A 14,469-nucleotide genomic window follows, 5' to 3' on the forward strand; every position below is an offset into this window, starting at 1 on the left:
TACTATTTCTAGTGTTGCAGAGAACTAGTTATTAGTAGGTTTGCTTATCCAGGAATGATCTCTTTGCTTTAAGCTTAGTACTGAGCTCCGTGGATATGTATTTTGATCAGAAGTAGTCTATGTAATTCAAAAAGAGAAGGTTGAAGTTTTAAAGTCAGGTCACTTCCTCAGATATTAATGTATCAAACACTGCTGAGTCATCACTTAGCCATGTGCTTTTTATTCCATCACTCAAAAGTGAGTTGATTTTCTTTGAGTTGTTTGGACTTTGCTTAGATGTTAAACTGTGCTTGTGAACGCTTGGGTTTGTGTCGGTTTCTGTAATGTAGTGAGAGGGTTACAGTGGGGTTTTAAGAGTAATGCTTAACATGGAAAATTTGACAAACATACAAATCTTCCCAGCAATTAGTTACGTGAGAATTATGGAAAAGGGTTTTTTCCCATTTGGGAATTGAGAATCTTCAGTTCAGGTCCTCTGAGCCATAGCATCTTAGATGATTTTAAACATGAATACATCTTACTCAGCAGGATTAGAATACTGATAAATTGACAGGCACTTCAATTTTCCACCTTCTATTTTCATCTTTACTTTTCTTCCTTGCAAGAATAATCTGGACACTTAAAAATAGCTGTTCATTAAATCTTCTTTGATGTTATAATATACAGATTTAGTGGGGCTAGCAAGCATTTTGACTGGTAAAGTACAAGGTGACCTGGCCTGCTATATCAACTTTCTCCTGAGAGTAATTTCAATATTCCAGTCCAGTTTCAGGTTGTTAAATAAAAATTGCTTTGTCAGAGAGGTCATTGTTTGGAATTGTGCAAGAGGAACAAAAGTGATTTTCTGCATCTTTGAAGTCCAGGATCTGTTATTCCTCTTTAGCTAGAGGTGAGAGCATATTGGGAAAGTGGGGGTTTTGTCTGATTTGTATGAAAATCTTCATGCTAGTGCTGAAAGTGCTCATTTTGCACTCATTTTGAGTGTGTTTTCAGATTCAGCAACTTGTGTAACTCCTTCAGAGTCTGACTGGACTGTCATTAGCTGTATAAGTAGAATTGGTTTTATTTGTGGTGTGTTTTAGCTTAACTGAATGGCTTTCTATTTTTACTTGGTGCATGTATTTCTTACTCAGAGATTTGTCAAGTCTGGGTAGTGCCAGAAAATGCTTTGCACTTTATGCTTCCTGAGACAATTTTCATGGTATTCAGTGCTTTCTTTAAAGAAATATTCCCTGCATGTAGCTTTCATTGTTATGCATCATCACACATTAAAGGAATGTAATTAGGCCATCACAGCTGCACATTATGTAATGTATTTTTTTTCCTTCTTTAAGTTTCCACGTTGTAAGTTTTTACCTTTTATCTTTATTTGTTGTCTCTATTTTATTTTAGGCAGGAAATACTGGATGCTTGATTATTTAGCAAAACATTAAATGTTTAACAGAAGTTTTGCCACTTCAGCCTGTGGTCATCCTTAATCACTCACCACTCTTTCAAATGTTTTGACCTCTGTCACAGGGTAGAAGCTGCATCAGTTTTGCTCTGTTAGCTGAGACTGACAGGGGTGTTACTCCAAGTATCTAAGTAGTAAGAACGGAGCAATGTCAGAGGTTAAATGTGAAGGTTAAATATTAAGCCACTAGGTTTTGGGGATTTTAATTCCAGCTCTTAGAATTTTGGTTTGTGGTTGAAGGAGAAGGACAGCCTGATAATTCTGAACTTCAAACGTTTTAGAATGTGAGTAGCAGGCTCTCTCTATGAGAGGATGTCTACTTTCACAGGGCTTTTAATCCATAAGTGATCATAGTCACACTATGTGAGAAGTATGACTGAAGTGCTCTGGTTTGGACAGTTTGAAATGGTAGCATACAGAAGATTTCTTCTTTTTATTTCCCCCCTCCTTCCTGTATGAACCAAAATAGTTCTTTGAGATATTAAATATGACAAATATTGATGAGTAATTGACATGTTTGTATAGCTTCTGCCACAGTTGATCTTAAATGTCTTTGACTTTGGGTTGCTGTAGTGTGTAGTATTAATTATAACAGTGCTTATGTTATGTTAAGTAAGGTCCAACAGCTTTTTTCTGTATCTAGGCTGCTATCAGTCTTTTGTGTGGCCTTATGGTAAACCATTGTCACTCATGTGAAGCTACCAAGTAGATATAAGAATGTGCAGGGTGATTATATCTGAATGTAAATTTAGCTTTAATTCTGATAAAAATAGATTGCCAGTCACAGTTTAGATTCTAATTAAAATAGATTGCTAGTCTTTGTGACATTTAAGAAAGGTTTAAAATTGGAAATCAAGCAGTGATGTCAGCGTCTGCAGCTGCTTTAATACCATCTTGCCTCTCTGTAGGGGCTGGAGGTGGGGTACTGCACCAGCTATAGCAGGTGCTGCATTTAGTTGGTGTTCTGCAGTATGCATCTTAACAAGTTGTTGCTTATCTGTGGTTGGTGTTGTCCAGAGTGCTTCAGGAGTATCTTACTGACTGACTTAGACTGTGTGATGTGGTGCAGGGCAAGAGTTCCTATTAAATTCTTCCAGATTGCCTAAAAGAATGGTTTTGCAGTTCTGCTTTAAGTTAAAAAAAAAAGAAAAAAGAGCTTCCCCAAAACCAGTTCACCAAAGGAAAACCTAACCTACCCCAAACCAAGCCAAGAAAACCAACCCCCAAACAAACCCGACCAAAAAACCCAGACATACATTGCTGGTGTGCAGGTGCATAGTAATATTTTAAAACCAAGAAGTAATCCCAGTACCAGCAAACATTAGTCACTTATTCATGTTCATCTTTCAGTAACTATCCTAAAATATAGATACAAAACTAATGTTTGTCCTGTCTGCTAGCTGAAATTTAGGTTGTTTACAGATGATGTTGAAGCAAAACTTTTTGTTCTTTTTATTTGTTGGCAGTGTGTTACTGAACAGCTATGAAAATGTGGTGTTTCTTTCAGGAGTTGGTGATGACACAAGAGCCTGGGGCCCACCTTTTGCTGGCACAGAGAGTGTTTATTTTCTCAGTGTTAATAGAAATAAAAAGGTAAATGGTGTGTGGTATTGAGGATTAACCTATGTTTTCTGTTATTACAACTGAAGGCATAATACTTCTTTGTTAGGTTCTGAGCATCTGTAATGGAGCCTTAAGTTATGATGAATGAATGATTGAATTTCTGGAGAAAAGCAGGGTCTTTTGAAGATACAAAGACTGCAAACCTCTGGTGTGGTGCTGTGGCCAGCTGAGACAAATTCAGAAAAGCAGGAGTGGTCCTGTGGGTCCTCAGCTGCTAATGCAAATTGATTGAAGAGTAAATGTTATGTTATTTGAAAGATCATTGTTTTTAGGTGCATCAGCTGGAAGCTGAAGCTGGCAGGGAGCAACCATCACACCACAGTTAGGATGGTTGAAGGTAGCTTAACTCGTGCAGCTTCAGGATTAAGTTTTGTGAGATTCCTGAGCTGTCTAACGGTTGGTGGACATTGAAACAAATGTTTCTGGTGTCCCAAGGTGTGCTTGCAGTAGCAGGTGCTGTGTAAACATACAGTGAACAGGTTGCAGTGCAGCTCTGTCAGACTTGCCTTGGTGCTTGTCTGATGCGTTGCTGAGACAGTTCAGTTTCTTTTACCAATAGATTTTTTTTTTTGCAAGGGGATATGGGGGTTGTGTCCAAAATTTGCTTATTTTGTTTAGCTGTAGTGTGAAACTTGGGTGTTGGTTGTGATAATCACTGGAAGGATTTTGATCTAAGTTACTGTGGTGGTTGTGTGTTGTTTTTCTTTTTTTAATACCCAGAGTATCGCTATCAACATGAAGGACTCAAAAGGAGCAAAGCTAATCAGAGAGGTAAGTTTTGAGAGCATACAGACTTTGCCTATTTTGTCTTGTTTTACTCTTGAGTATTAAACTCTGCATTTCAAGTGTTAATTTGACATCTGATAATTAGACATGCATGTGTGTAGTACATGTGTTAAATTGCAGTTCATAGCCTCTGTATCCTCTGCTTTTGGACTCTATGCTTAGTCTGATACCTAATGATTTTAGATACACATTTGCTTTAAAATGTCATCAGAAGCTTTAGATGAAACATTGTGAGGAAATGATCTCTCAGCCTGGTGTTTTCCTTTCGCTGTGTCTGTAGTTGATCTTGCTGCACTACTGGGCCTGTGTGAAGCTAGCTAGGATGTTTTGATGAGAAGAACTAGATCGCAGGCTGTGAAAGGAAAACAATGGTGATGTCTGCTTCACTCATAGGCTTGCTGAGAGGTATAAGAGCAAGAATCCAAACATAGATAAGGGAGTTGCTCTTTGGGTTGTGGGCTGCATTTTTCTCTCTAACCTCACCCTCTGTCTCTCTGATTAATCCACTTGATTCCTAACCCCCCTGGCCGACCCTCCGTTCTTCCTTGGGGCACAAGGCAATGTCTGGGGTAAGGTTGAGGGATGAGAGAAGATGGAAGGGTGGTTGAGAGCCCCTCCTGGGGACTCAGGTTTCTGGGAGGGCTGTTGTGTTTTTGGGAGGGCTGGAGGGGGAAGAAAGGAGCATGAGCTGGCCTGGCTGGGAGTTTATAAAGAGATAGTAGAATTATGGGATTGAATAACCATTTTCTAGTCCCTAGAGGATTTTTAACCCTCTAGTTGCCAACCTGGGACATACACTTTTCTCATGACTTGAGTTCCTGACACTGTCCTATAGGTCAAACCTAATACTATTTTTGTGTTCAGTATTTGAGTTCAGGATGCAGGAGTACCTATAGGGTAATACTTTATATTCCCCTCATGGGAAAATGAATAAAAGAAACACATCTCAGCTTCTTTCTTATGTCTTGAGAAGCGTCAGACCTGCTGCTCCCCAGTGCTGTGTGTTTAGCCCTGCAGCACTAACACAGAGGGGGAGTGGGCTTCTGCTGCTGTTTCAGTATCATTTCCAGTCACTTGTTCACAGGCTGCACATGTCATAGAATCATAGAATCATGCAGGTTGGAAGAGACCTCCAAGATCTTCCAGTCCAACCTAGCACCCAGCCCTAGCCAGTCAGCTAGACCATGGCACTAAGTGCCTCAGCCAGGCTTTGCTTGAACACCTCCAGGGATGGTGACTCCTCCACCTCCCTGGGCAGCCCATTCCAATGGCAATCACTCTCTCTGGGAAGAACTTCCTCCTAACATCCAGCCTAGACTTTCCCCTGCACACCTTGAGACTGTGTCCCCTTGTTCTATTGCTGGGTGCCTGGCAGCAGAGCCCAACCCCACCTGGCTACCATGTCCCCTTCAATGTCCCGCGCTGAGTGCGGTTTGTGGGGTTGTTTGTCCCGCTTTGGGCCACCAGGTTACCCGCTTCTGGAGGGCAGGGATGGCTCTTACCCCTCTCTGGGAGTAAGAATGAGGATTCTGCACACTGATTGGAAGTTTCAAGTCTACCAGAGCATATATACAAAAGGCAATCAGGTAGAATGAGGATAAAATCCACTAGGCCCAAACTAGCCTTCTAGAACCCTCCATCCCTTCCACCCTCAGTCAGCCTGAGGGTAGGCCGAAACTGCCCCCCCCGCGCTGGACCCGCAAGGCCTCAGTGGCTCGGTTCCCTGCCAGCCATCTCCCCCCTGAGCTGTGAGATAAGAAGGTGTGCTGGGTTTGGAGAGGAAAAGTGGAGGCAAGAAAGGCAGGGAGGAAAAGAGAGAGCTCAGGTCGGGCACTGTCTTTTAAACTGTGATACCGGAAAGCAGAGCAGAAGAGCACTGTTACAGTATGTTGCAGTTGAGGTGCTGGAAGTGTCCACAGGAGGGCGCCAAAGCTGTGAGGGGCCTGGAGCACAGCCCTGTGAGGAGAGGCTGAGGGAGCTGGGGGTGTGCAGCCTGCAGCAGAGGAGGCTCAGGGCAGAGCTCATTGCTCTCTACAACTACCTGAAGGGAGGCTGTAGCCAGGTGGGGTTGGGCTCTGCTGCCAGGCAAGCAGCAACAGAACAAGGGGACACAGTCTCAAGTAGTGCCAGGGGAGGTCTGGGCTGGATGTTAGGAGGAAGTTGTTGGCAGGGAGAGTGATTGGCATTGGAATGGACTGCCCAGGGAGGTGGTGGAGTCACTGTGCCTGGAGGTGTTCAAGCAAAGCCTGGGTGAGGCACTTAGTGTCATGGTCTGGTTGATTGGATAGGGCTGGGTGCTAGGTTGGACTGGATGAGCTTGGAGGTCTCTTCCAGCCTGATTCTATATACAAAAGACAATCAGGTAGAATAAGGATAAAATCCACTAGGCCCAAACTAGCCTTCTAGAACCCTCCATCCCTTCCACCCTCAGTCGGCCTGAGGGTAGGCCGAAACTGCCCCCCCGCGCTGGGCCCGCAAGGCCTCAGTGGCTCGGTTCCCTGCCAGCCATCTCCCCCCTGAGCTGTGAGATAAGAAGGTGTGCTGGGTTTGGAGAGGAGAAGTGGAGGCCAGAAAGGCAGGGAAGAAAAGAGAGAGCTCAGGTCGGGCACTGTCTTTTAAACTGTGATACCAGAAAGCAGAGCAGAAGAAGGATATTACAGTGTTCTGGGATGAGCAGGCCCATCCCCTTGGGATGAGGCTCTCTCCCTGTGGTTTTGTTTAAGGGGCGCCTAGGATCCCTCAGACTTCCAGAGGTTTTTGGGAATATTGTGTGAGAAGGAAGTAGGGAAGTGGTCTTTGTTTTTGGATTCCCTGTCAGCTGTGTGAGAGACTCTTCCTACAGGAGTCTCTGTAGTTGGTAAGCTGAGGGTTCTGCAGTGCATGCTGTCCTTGCAGAACAGAACCATCTCTTGGTGGGATGTTACAAATCTCTCCGTGTTATCTTCTAAAGGTTTTGAAAGCAGACACTGTCGTTATCATGACAATAGCTTAGGTGGGAAGGGACCTTAGAGGTCGTCTACTCCAGCCTTCCCGACATGGGTTCGTAAGGCCTCACCCAGCCTGGCCATGGACACCTCCAGGGAGAGGACATCTATAGCCTCTCTGGGCAACCTGTTCTAGAGTCTCAGCACCCTTATAGTGAAGAACTTCTTCTTAAACCTACTCTCCCTCAGCTTAAACCCATTCCCCCTTGTCCTGTCACTACAGGCTTTTGTAAACAGTCCCTTTCCAGCCTTCTTGCAGGCCTCCTTCAGGTACTGGAAGGCCACTCTAAGGTTGCTCTGGAGTCTTCTACAGGCTGAACAAACCCAGCTCTCTCAGCCTATCCTCATAGCACAGGTGCTCCAGCCCTTGGGTCATCTTTGTGGCCCTCTTCTGGACTTGCTCCAACAGTTTTATGTTGTTCTTACGATGGGGACACCAGAACTGGATGCAGCATTCAAGGTAGAGGTCTCATCAAAGAAAAGCAAAGGCAAAGAATCCCTTCTCTTGATCTGCTGGCCACACTCGGTGCTGCTGCCTAGGGTATGGTTTGCCTTCAGGAATGCCTGAGCATTGTTGTCTCCTGCTGTGCTTCTGTCATTTGGAATAGTTTTGCACGGTGTAACACAGATGTGCTTTTGGATGAATTAATCACTTTCTAAATAAGGGCTGTATAAATGGATCTTTTCACATGAGAAACTTGTCATTTTACCTTTAAAAGTGGTGAAAGAAAAGCTGCTCTGTGCAGAATCTCTACTGATTCCACATGTGTGGGCTGGACCTGCTTGAAGAGTTAGAGGCAGCAGGGCCTATGAGTCAGGGTGAGCTGAAGGAAAGATGGATTCAGTGTAAACTTGTTACGTGACTGCCAGCATTGGTAGTTAGGAAATTGCCCCTTTTCTTGTCTTGGCGTTTGTGCAGGAAGATCGCTCTTTGGTGCTGATTGTAAATGTGTAACTTTCTGCCTGAGATACAGAGAACCTCTTTATGGTCTGCAGAGTTGAATGACTGGTGGCTTAAGAGTTTGCAGTGTAACCTTTGTGCCTGAGGCTCAGGTGCCTGGTTGAGTTCAAGTCCCACAGAATATTTTAAGCAAAGCAGCAACTTTGTTCTTCCTTGTTTGCCATGCAAGAGCAGCCCCCTTGCAGTCAGCTCAGTGCTGGGCTTTGCAGCCTCTTCCTAGTGGTGCTGGGATAGCTAGCTGTAACAAGTACTTGGAGCTACAGACAAATGCTTCCTGCCAGCAGCAATCTTAATTTTTCCCTTAGCTGGATGTCACTGAAATAGTCAAGCATGTATGAGAATTATTTCCTAAGATGTGATGTATGGAATTACCAGTGGGAGAAATAACTGTTGAATATTTACCAAACGGGCTGTGGAAATGAGGAGGTCTGTGACAAAGTAATTTCTTAGGGTTTCTGTCTGTTATTAAAGTTGCTTTAGTAACCACTATACCTTTCTTTTCCTTAAATCAGTGCCACCTCTGTCTGTATTACATCAACTTGGTGAACTCAAGTGATGAGGCATTATTGAAATGTGACTCTGCTTGTGGAGTTGTTCATCTTTCTGCTTGATTTAGAGTGATAGTTTTGGGAAAGTATTTGACGCAGAGGTCTTGACATTCCATTATTGCATTTCACATGGAACCAGAATGTAATTTCTTCTGCTTGGAGTTTTGTCAAAAAGAGAAAGTAAAGGGGAGTTATCTGTAATAGGCTTTTGCCTCCTGGTAGCATCAGGACAGATGTGTATGGAATGGAGCAGCGCTCAGCACTGTATCGTTACTGTGAAAAGTAGTGTTCCTGTCACTGTAGTAATTGATGGCAAGAAGAAATTCAAATTTTTGACACTGGTTGCTCATACATAAATATGAATTTTGTCTTTACCATAAGCCCTACAAAGAAAAGAAATAAGGCTATATATATATATATATATATATTTTTTTTTTTTTTTTGCTTAAGAAAAGTATCATGATTAGAATAAATCTTGTTTCCCAGTGTTATAAATTCTGCATAGGTAGAAGAGAGCAAATCTTGATCTCAAAATCTAGAATCCTATTAAAAACACAGGAGGAGAGAGTCTTCAGGTATGTGACAAAAGCACGGCCTTGAGACCCTACTTGTTAGTAGTATCAAGTGAGCTGAAGAAGGCTGGTCATGGGGAGTTCTGCCTGCTTTTCTTCCTTTGGCATAGTGCTACAAAGCACTTGCCCAAGGGTCTGCTCTTTCATAATAGTGCAGCTACAGGATTCCCACAGAATTATTCTCTGGTCTTATTTTATGTTTCTTTATTCTGTGTCACTTGTAGCTCTATGCTCCTTCCTAATGCTTTTGACTCACTGTTAACTGCCTTCCAAATATTCGTATGTCTCGCTGAATGCAGATTACTTTTTCTCTTCAGTTGTGGCATGTCCAGTTCCATATTCTAATTGTTGTGGCATGGCTCAGTATCTCAGCAGAGCATTATTCAGTAGTTATTGTCAGAAGCTCATCTGTAGAACTTTGAGGATCCCTTTCTCCTGGGTATTTAGCCTTAACTAATTAACTTCTCTGGTTTTGAAGAATTGGGCAATATTCATCTGGCTGGGAGCTGATGGCACTTTTCCTTCCCTTCCATTACCTTTAGCTAATAGGTCAGTGTGTTTTATGCATCCTCTCTGCCTTGACAAACAGACTGTTTACAAAGATATACGTAGAGAAGCACACACAAATACACATATGTGTTTATATATATGTCTGTATATAAAACATCCTCCTTAGTGTGGAGTTCATGTAAAAAAACCCAAAGAACAAACTCTTCAGCCCCAAACAGCCCCAGACAAAACTTCCAAAAGGTACAAATAACTTGCTTTAGCAAGTTAGTACCATCATAACTTTTAAAAAAGGTCAATTTAATGACAATTTAATTACATTTTGTTCAATTTAATGGGCATAAATGTGCTGCCCTCTTCCTTTCCTGAGGCATTGATGCTGAGAATATCAGTATCCTCTCTGGAATACACAGTATTCCAACTCAGTGTTATATTGCTCTCAGTAGATGTTAAAATACAAGTGAGAGGTTCAGAAGACTTGTAGCACCTGAAGTGTGAAATACCAGCTGACAGTGGACTTAAAACCCCATTGTGACTGAAAATCCTCTTGAGTTTTAGGAACATAGCATTTGTTTGGATCAGAGCCTGAATCTAGTTCTCCACATGGGCACCCAACCAAGCAAAAAGAAAAAGGCTACAAGTCTCCCAAGGCATGTGTCATTCTTTTAACATGTAGTTCCCTTGCTTCAGTTGTTCTTAATTAGTATCAGTCTTACTGAAACTTGTATAAGTGTGTGTATATATACCTATGCATATGTGTGTAGATATATATGTATTTATACACATAGGTATCTACATAGCTTTTACAGGGGAAAAAAAGTAATTCAAAGCCCATCAAAGTTATATGTTTATCTTTTAAATTCACCAGAGTTTTTTGGACTAGGCCATTCACTTACAGAATCACAGAACATTAGGTGTTGGAAAGGACCTTGAAAGATCATCTAGTCCAGCCCTGTTTCCAGGGCAGGATCAGCTGGAGTAGATCACTCAAATGCATGTCCAGGTGGGTTTTGAATGTGTCCAGAGGAGGATCCACAACCTCTCTGGACAGTCTTTTTCAGTGTTTTGTCATCCTCACAGTGAAAAAGTTTTCCTTGGTGTTCACATGGAACCTTCCGTGCTCCAGCTTGCATCCAATTTACACGTGGTGGAGAAAGTCACATTGCAGAGCATGGCAGCACAGTTCTAATTGAGGGGCTTTTATTGGGTTAAATTGAAGGTCTGAAACTTTGGGCTCCTTATTCTCTTTCTACATACAGGAAGTGAGATACTGTTACAGGAATTGTTTTTCAATTTTAAGTAATTGATTGCAATTTATAAAATTATTTCTAAGGTAGAGAAAGTGTGAAGACTAAAGATGCATTCTTTGTTCCCCTCTTTTTTCCCCCGCTAAGTGCAGATATAAAGGTGGCAATTGTTCTGCAAGCTGTTGTCAGGTCATGGGAAATTGATATGATGCTGATCATATGATTGTTGTGTATTTTTTCTTGTTGCTTTAGGGTTTTGACATTCCTCTTTCTAGATAAGCAACACCCCTAGTATGTATTTGCAGGGATGCAGAGTCTAATGTGCCAAAAAATACATCTCCAGGTTTGAGGTTTGTAAGTTTTCTTTAGTCAGAAAGACTGAAGCCATTTTAATGAATGTGATTTTTAAAAGTTAAGTTAGATGAGGAGTTGACTGGACTTTAGGAAACTCATTAACTACTCTTACTTATCTTTTTTTTTTCTTTTTTTTTTTTTCTCCCAAAGCTTGCAGCACTGTCTGATGTTTTTGTGGAAAACTTCATTCCTGGAAAGCTGGCTGAACTGGGTCTAGGTTATGAAGACATCAAAAAGATTGCTCCTCACATAGTGTACTGCTCAGTTACAGGTATTTTTATTTCAATTACTTGTGTTCCTGTTTTCTTTTATTCCAGTCAATCTGTTAGAGAAATCATGTGATTGTTTAAAAGTGTATTATTTTGATGTAAGTTAAGCTAAATTGAAAGACTAAGTGAATTTGGCTGTTCAGAAGCAGGTATAGAAAATTTGAGAGGCAGAAACCACATCAGCAACATAGATGTTGTTCAACAGCGTCGTTACCATGCCAGTTTGGCATGTTCCTGTTGGCTTCAAAGGAGCCAGGATTGGCTGAATTCCTTCAGTTTTTGCTTTGAACTAGCCAAAACCTCAGATCGTATTTTTTTTCCCGACATTTTTCTGTATCAGTTTATGTATTGCAACTTCTGAATCTGATAATCTCGGTGTTCTTTACTGCCATGAAGCCTCTGTCTTCAGAATTATGCAGTTACATGCTCATGGAAGTTTCATATTACTTTGCTACAGTCTATTGCTTGGTACCTGAAATGGTAACAGAGTTGTGGGTACTTTATTTTCTTTTCATTCTTTCTAGCATTTATAGAGCTGAGTGTCAGCATGAGTAGCCTGGTCTAGTAGAAGGTGTCCCTGACAATGCCAGAGGGACTAGGTCATCTTTAAGATCCCTTCCAACCCAAACCGTTCTATGAATCAGGAACTGTGCACATGTGAAAATAAATTCAGGGTTAGGAAGCAGATGAATTAGTCACAAAGACGGCAGGCAAGGTTAGAGAGAGAGGTTAAGCCCCAGAGAGACAGAGAGCAACTCTGTTGTCTATATTTATGTTCTTGTTCTTATACATCTCAGCAAGCCTATGAGTGAAGTAGACACCACCATTGTTTCCTTTTCACAGCCTGTAATCTAATTCTTCTCACCAGAACATTCTAGCTAGGCTCTTGAGAGCTAGCCTCTTGAGACCATCTAGTCTAACCCTTCTGTTCATGTGGGGTCAGCTACAACAGGTTTCCTAGGACCATGTCCAGCTGGGTTTTGAGTATTTCTGCAGCTGCTCTGGGCAACCTGTTCCAGATCTGAACACTGTCATACTTTTTACATGTTCTGTTCTTCTCAGCCTCCCACCTACATGATGCCTTTGTGTTCTCTCGGTTGTTTGTGGGGATTTTTTTCTTCTTCTGAGTCTTTTGTTTTGTGTGGGTTTGCCTTTTTTTTTTTTTGTCAGATCTATTTCCCTTTGTTCTTGGTTTCCCTTTGCCCTTTTCTAGCCAGGACTGCCGAGCTGAGCACTCACATTTGCCGTTGGACCGGGCTGCCTAGGGAGGTGGTGGCATCGCCGTCCCTGGAGGTGTTCAGAAAAAGACTGACTGGCCTCATCTAGTTGATGATGGTCTAGTTGGTTGGACAGGGATGGGTGATAGGTTTGAGTGGATGATCTTGGAGGTCTCTTCCCACCTGGTTGGTTCTATGATTCTGGACCCTTCCCCTCTGCAGTTCAGTTCTCTAGTTTCCTTTGGCCTTAGGGTCACATTTTCATAACAGCTTCTTTTTCCAGCTAATTGTGTTCTCTGGCCCTTCAGAACTTTTTAGTCTTTTTGCTCTTTCTTTTCAGGACTTTATAGTCTTTTTGCTCTCTCTTCTTTTCTACATTTCAGTGCTAGCAACAATCAGAGAGGATACTTTCTTACTATGCTTGGTTTTTGTGTTATCCTCATACAAAATAGGTGTAAGCAGTAAATATAAACAAAAATGGGGTTAGAACATGCTTAGCTGGTCTGTGGGGGCAGTTAGAACAAACTGGTCAGATGAGCAATAATGGAGCATGCACTTCATGGGCTGAATATTTGCCTTGAAGCACCAACAAATATTTCCTTGTAGAGTGTGTAGTTCTTAGCTCCTATGATACCTTAAAGCTGGACTTGAGGATTTTCTAGTGGAAGTAAAAAGTACCACCAGTAGTAAAAAAGCATAGTCACAGCAAAAAGGTCTCCCAGCCTTGAAAGAAGAGAAATTCTTGAGGTTTTAAGCAGGCAGCTGTAAGTTGCTTTTTCTAATGTAGCAAAACAAACTACTTCTCTCCCAGGTTTTGTGCTGAGGAACAGCAGAAACATTCTGTGAGAAACTCTGAAAATGTTGTTACACAGCTTAGAGATGAAGATTGGACTATTACACAAAATCATTTTTTGTTAATGGAACATCCATGGAGGTGACAGATCGAGCTGAGTAGGCACATGTAGCGGAGTGCGGTATATGGAAGACATGCTCCTTAGAAATCATAACTTAGCCAGAAGTGAACAAGGTTTCTTAAGAATAGGAATAACGTTTGAATGGAATTGCCTCTCTCTAAGTTCTGGGCAGTTACAAATTGTTAGGGATTGTAAATGGGGCACAGAGCAATTTTTCAGAAAGTCCAGGGTCTTATGTAGGTAAAGAGTTCAGCCGTAGGTAAGCCAGATGCTGTCTCCTTTACAGCATTTAGACAGTTGTGACCAGCAAACTCAATTGGAGTTGCTTACATAAAAAAATTAATATATCTATTCCTGCAGTGGCTGTCAAAGAGAATTTTGGGGATATTTCCCAACATTCCTCCTGCTTCTGAGTGTTCTTGTTTGTTCTCATTCACGAGCTGACTTTGCTGATAAGAGTGATTGTAGAACTAATTTGGATATAGTATATTTTGGCAGTTTTGTGCTTGAAGTTAGTTTGAGTTTCCGAAAATTGGCTGGTAAATGATGTCCAGCTCCTCAGGTATGGTACCGTTGGTGAGTGAAGCCTGTGAGTGCTCTCACCGAGGCGGTCACAGTTTATTACTGAGCAGGAGGGGGCGCTGTTTAAAAGGACAACATCACTTGCAAATCAGAGCACTTCTTTTCCCTTTCCCTAAAGCCTCTGAAGGCAATGTGTTTTGAAACAGTTTTGTAGTTGGTTTCTGAATGATGAAGGCTACTCTTCTTAGGTTCTTTGCTTCATCCTCTTGCTGGTTTGAGTGCACAGGTTTTGCAGGAGATAGTTTAATCATTTTCTTTCCTCCCTATGTCCTCCTAATGCTTTCTCACATACAGGTTGCTTTGTGTTGCTCATGTTGTTACAAAATACTATTTCACTATTTTATTTTAATCTTAAAACATGGATGTAATGCTTACTTTGGAAGAAATTTTACTCCTGTAATGACTTTTTAGTGTACTTATTTATGAAAGAAGTTGAATATATAATGATAATC

General features: G+C 41.8%; 1 protein-coding gene across 11 annotated transcripts in view; it reads left to right on the forward strand.

The window, feature by feature from the left end:
* SUGCT (succinyl-CoA:glutarate-CoA transferase) overlaps positions 1-14,469 on the forward strand; it is a 334,539-nt gene that overhangs the window by 7,293 nt on the left and 312,777 nt on the right. For all 11 annotated transcript variants that reach the window (XR_010308108.1, XR_010308109.1, XM_064169956.1 and 8 more), the window contains 3 exons: positions 2,961-3,046; positions 3,797-3,847; positions 11,186-11,306. Coding sequence is in view for 9 of the 11 variants with exons in the window: in XM_064169956.1 (XP_064026026.1) it covers positions 2,961-3,046; positions 3,797-3,847; positions 11,186-11,306 (258 nt within the window). In the remaining 2 variants the exon portion in view is untranslated. The remainder of the gene's footprint in view (positions 1-2,960; positions 3,047-3,796; positions 3,848-11,185; positions 11,307-14,469) is intronic.

This window comes from Pogoniulus pusillus, chromosome 32 (assembly GCF_015220805.1).
Source record: "Pogoniulus pusillus isolate bPogPus1 chromosome 32, bPogPus1.pri, whole genome shotgun sequence".
In the NCBI taxonomy this organism is placed as follows: domain Eukaryota; kingdom Metazoa; phylum Chordata; class Aves; order Piciformes; family Lybiidae; genus Pogoniulus; species Pogoniulus pusillus.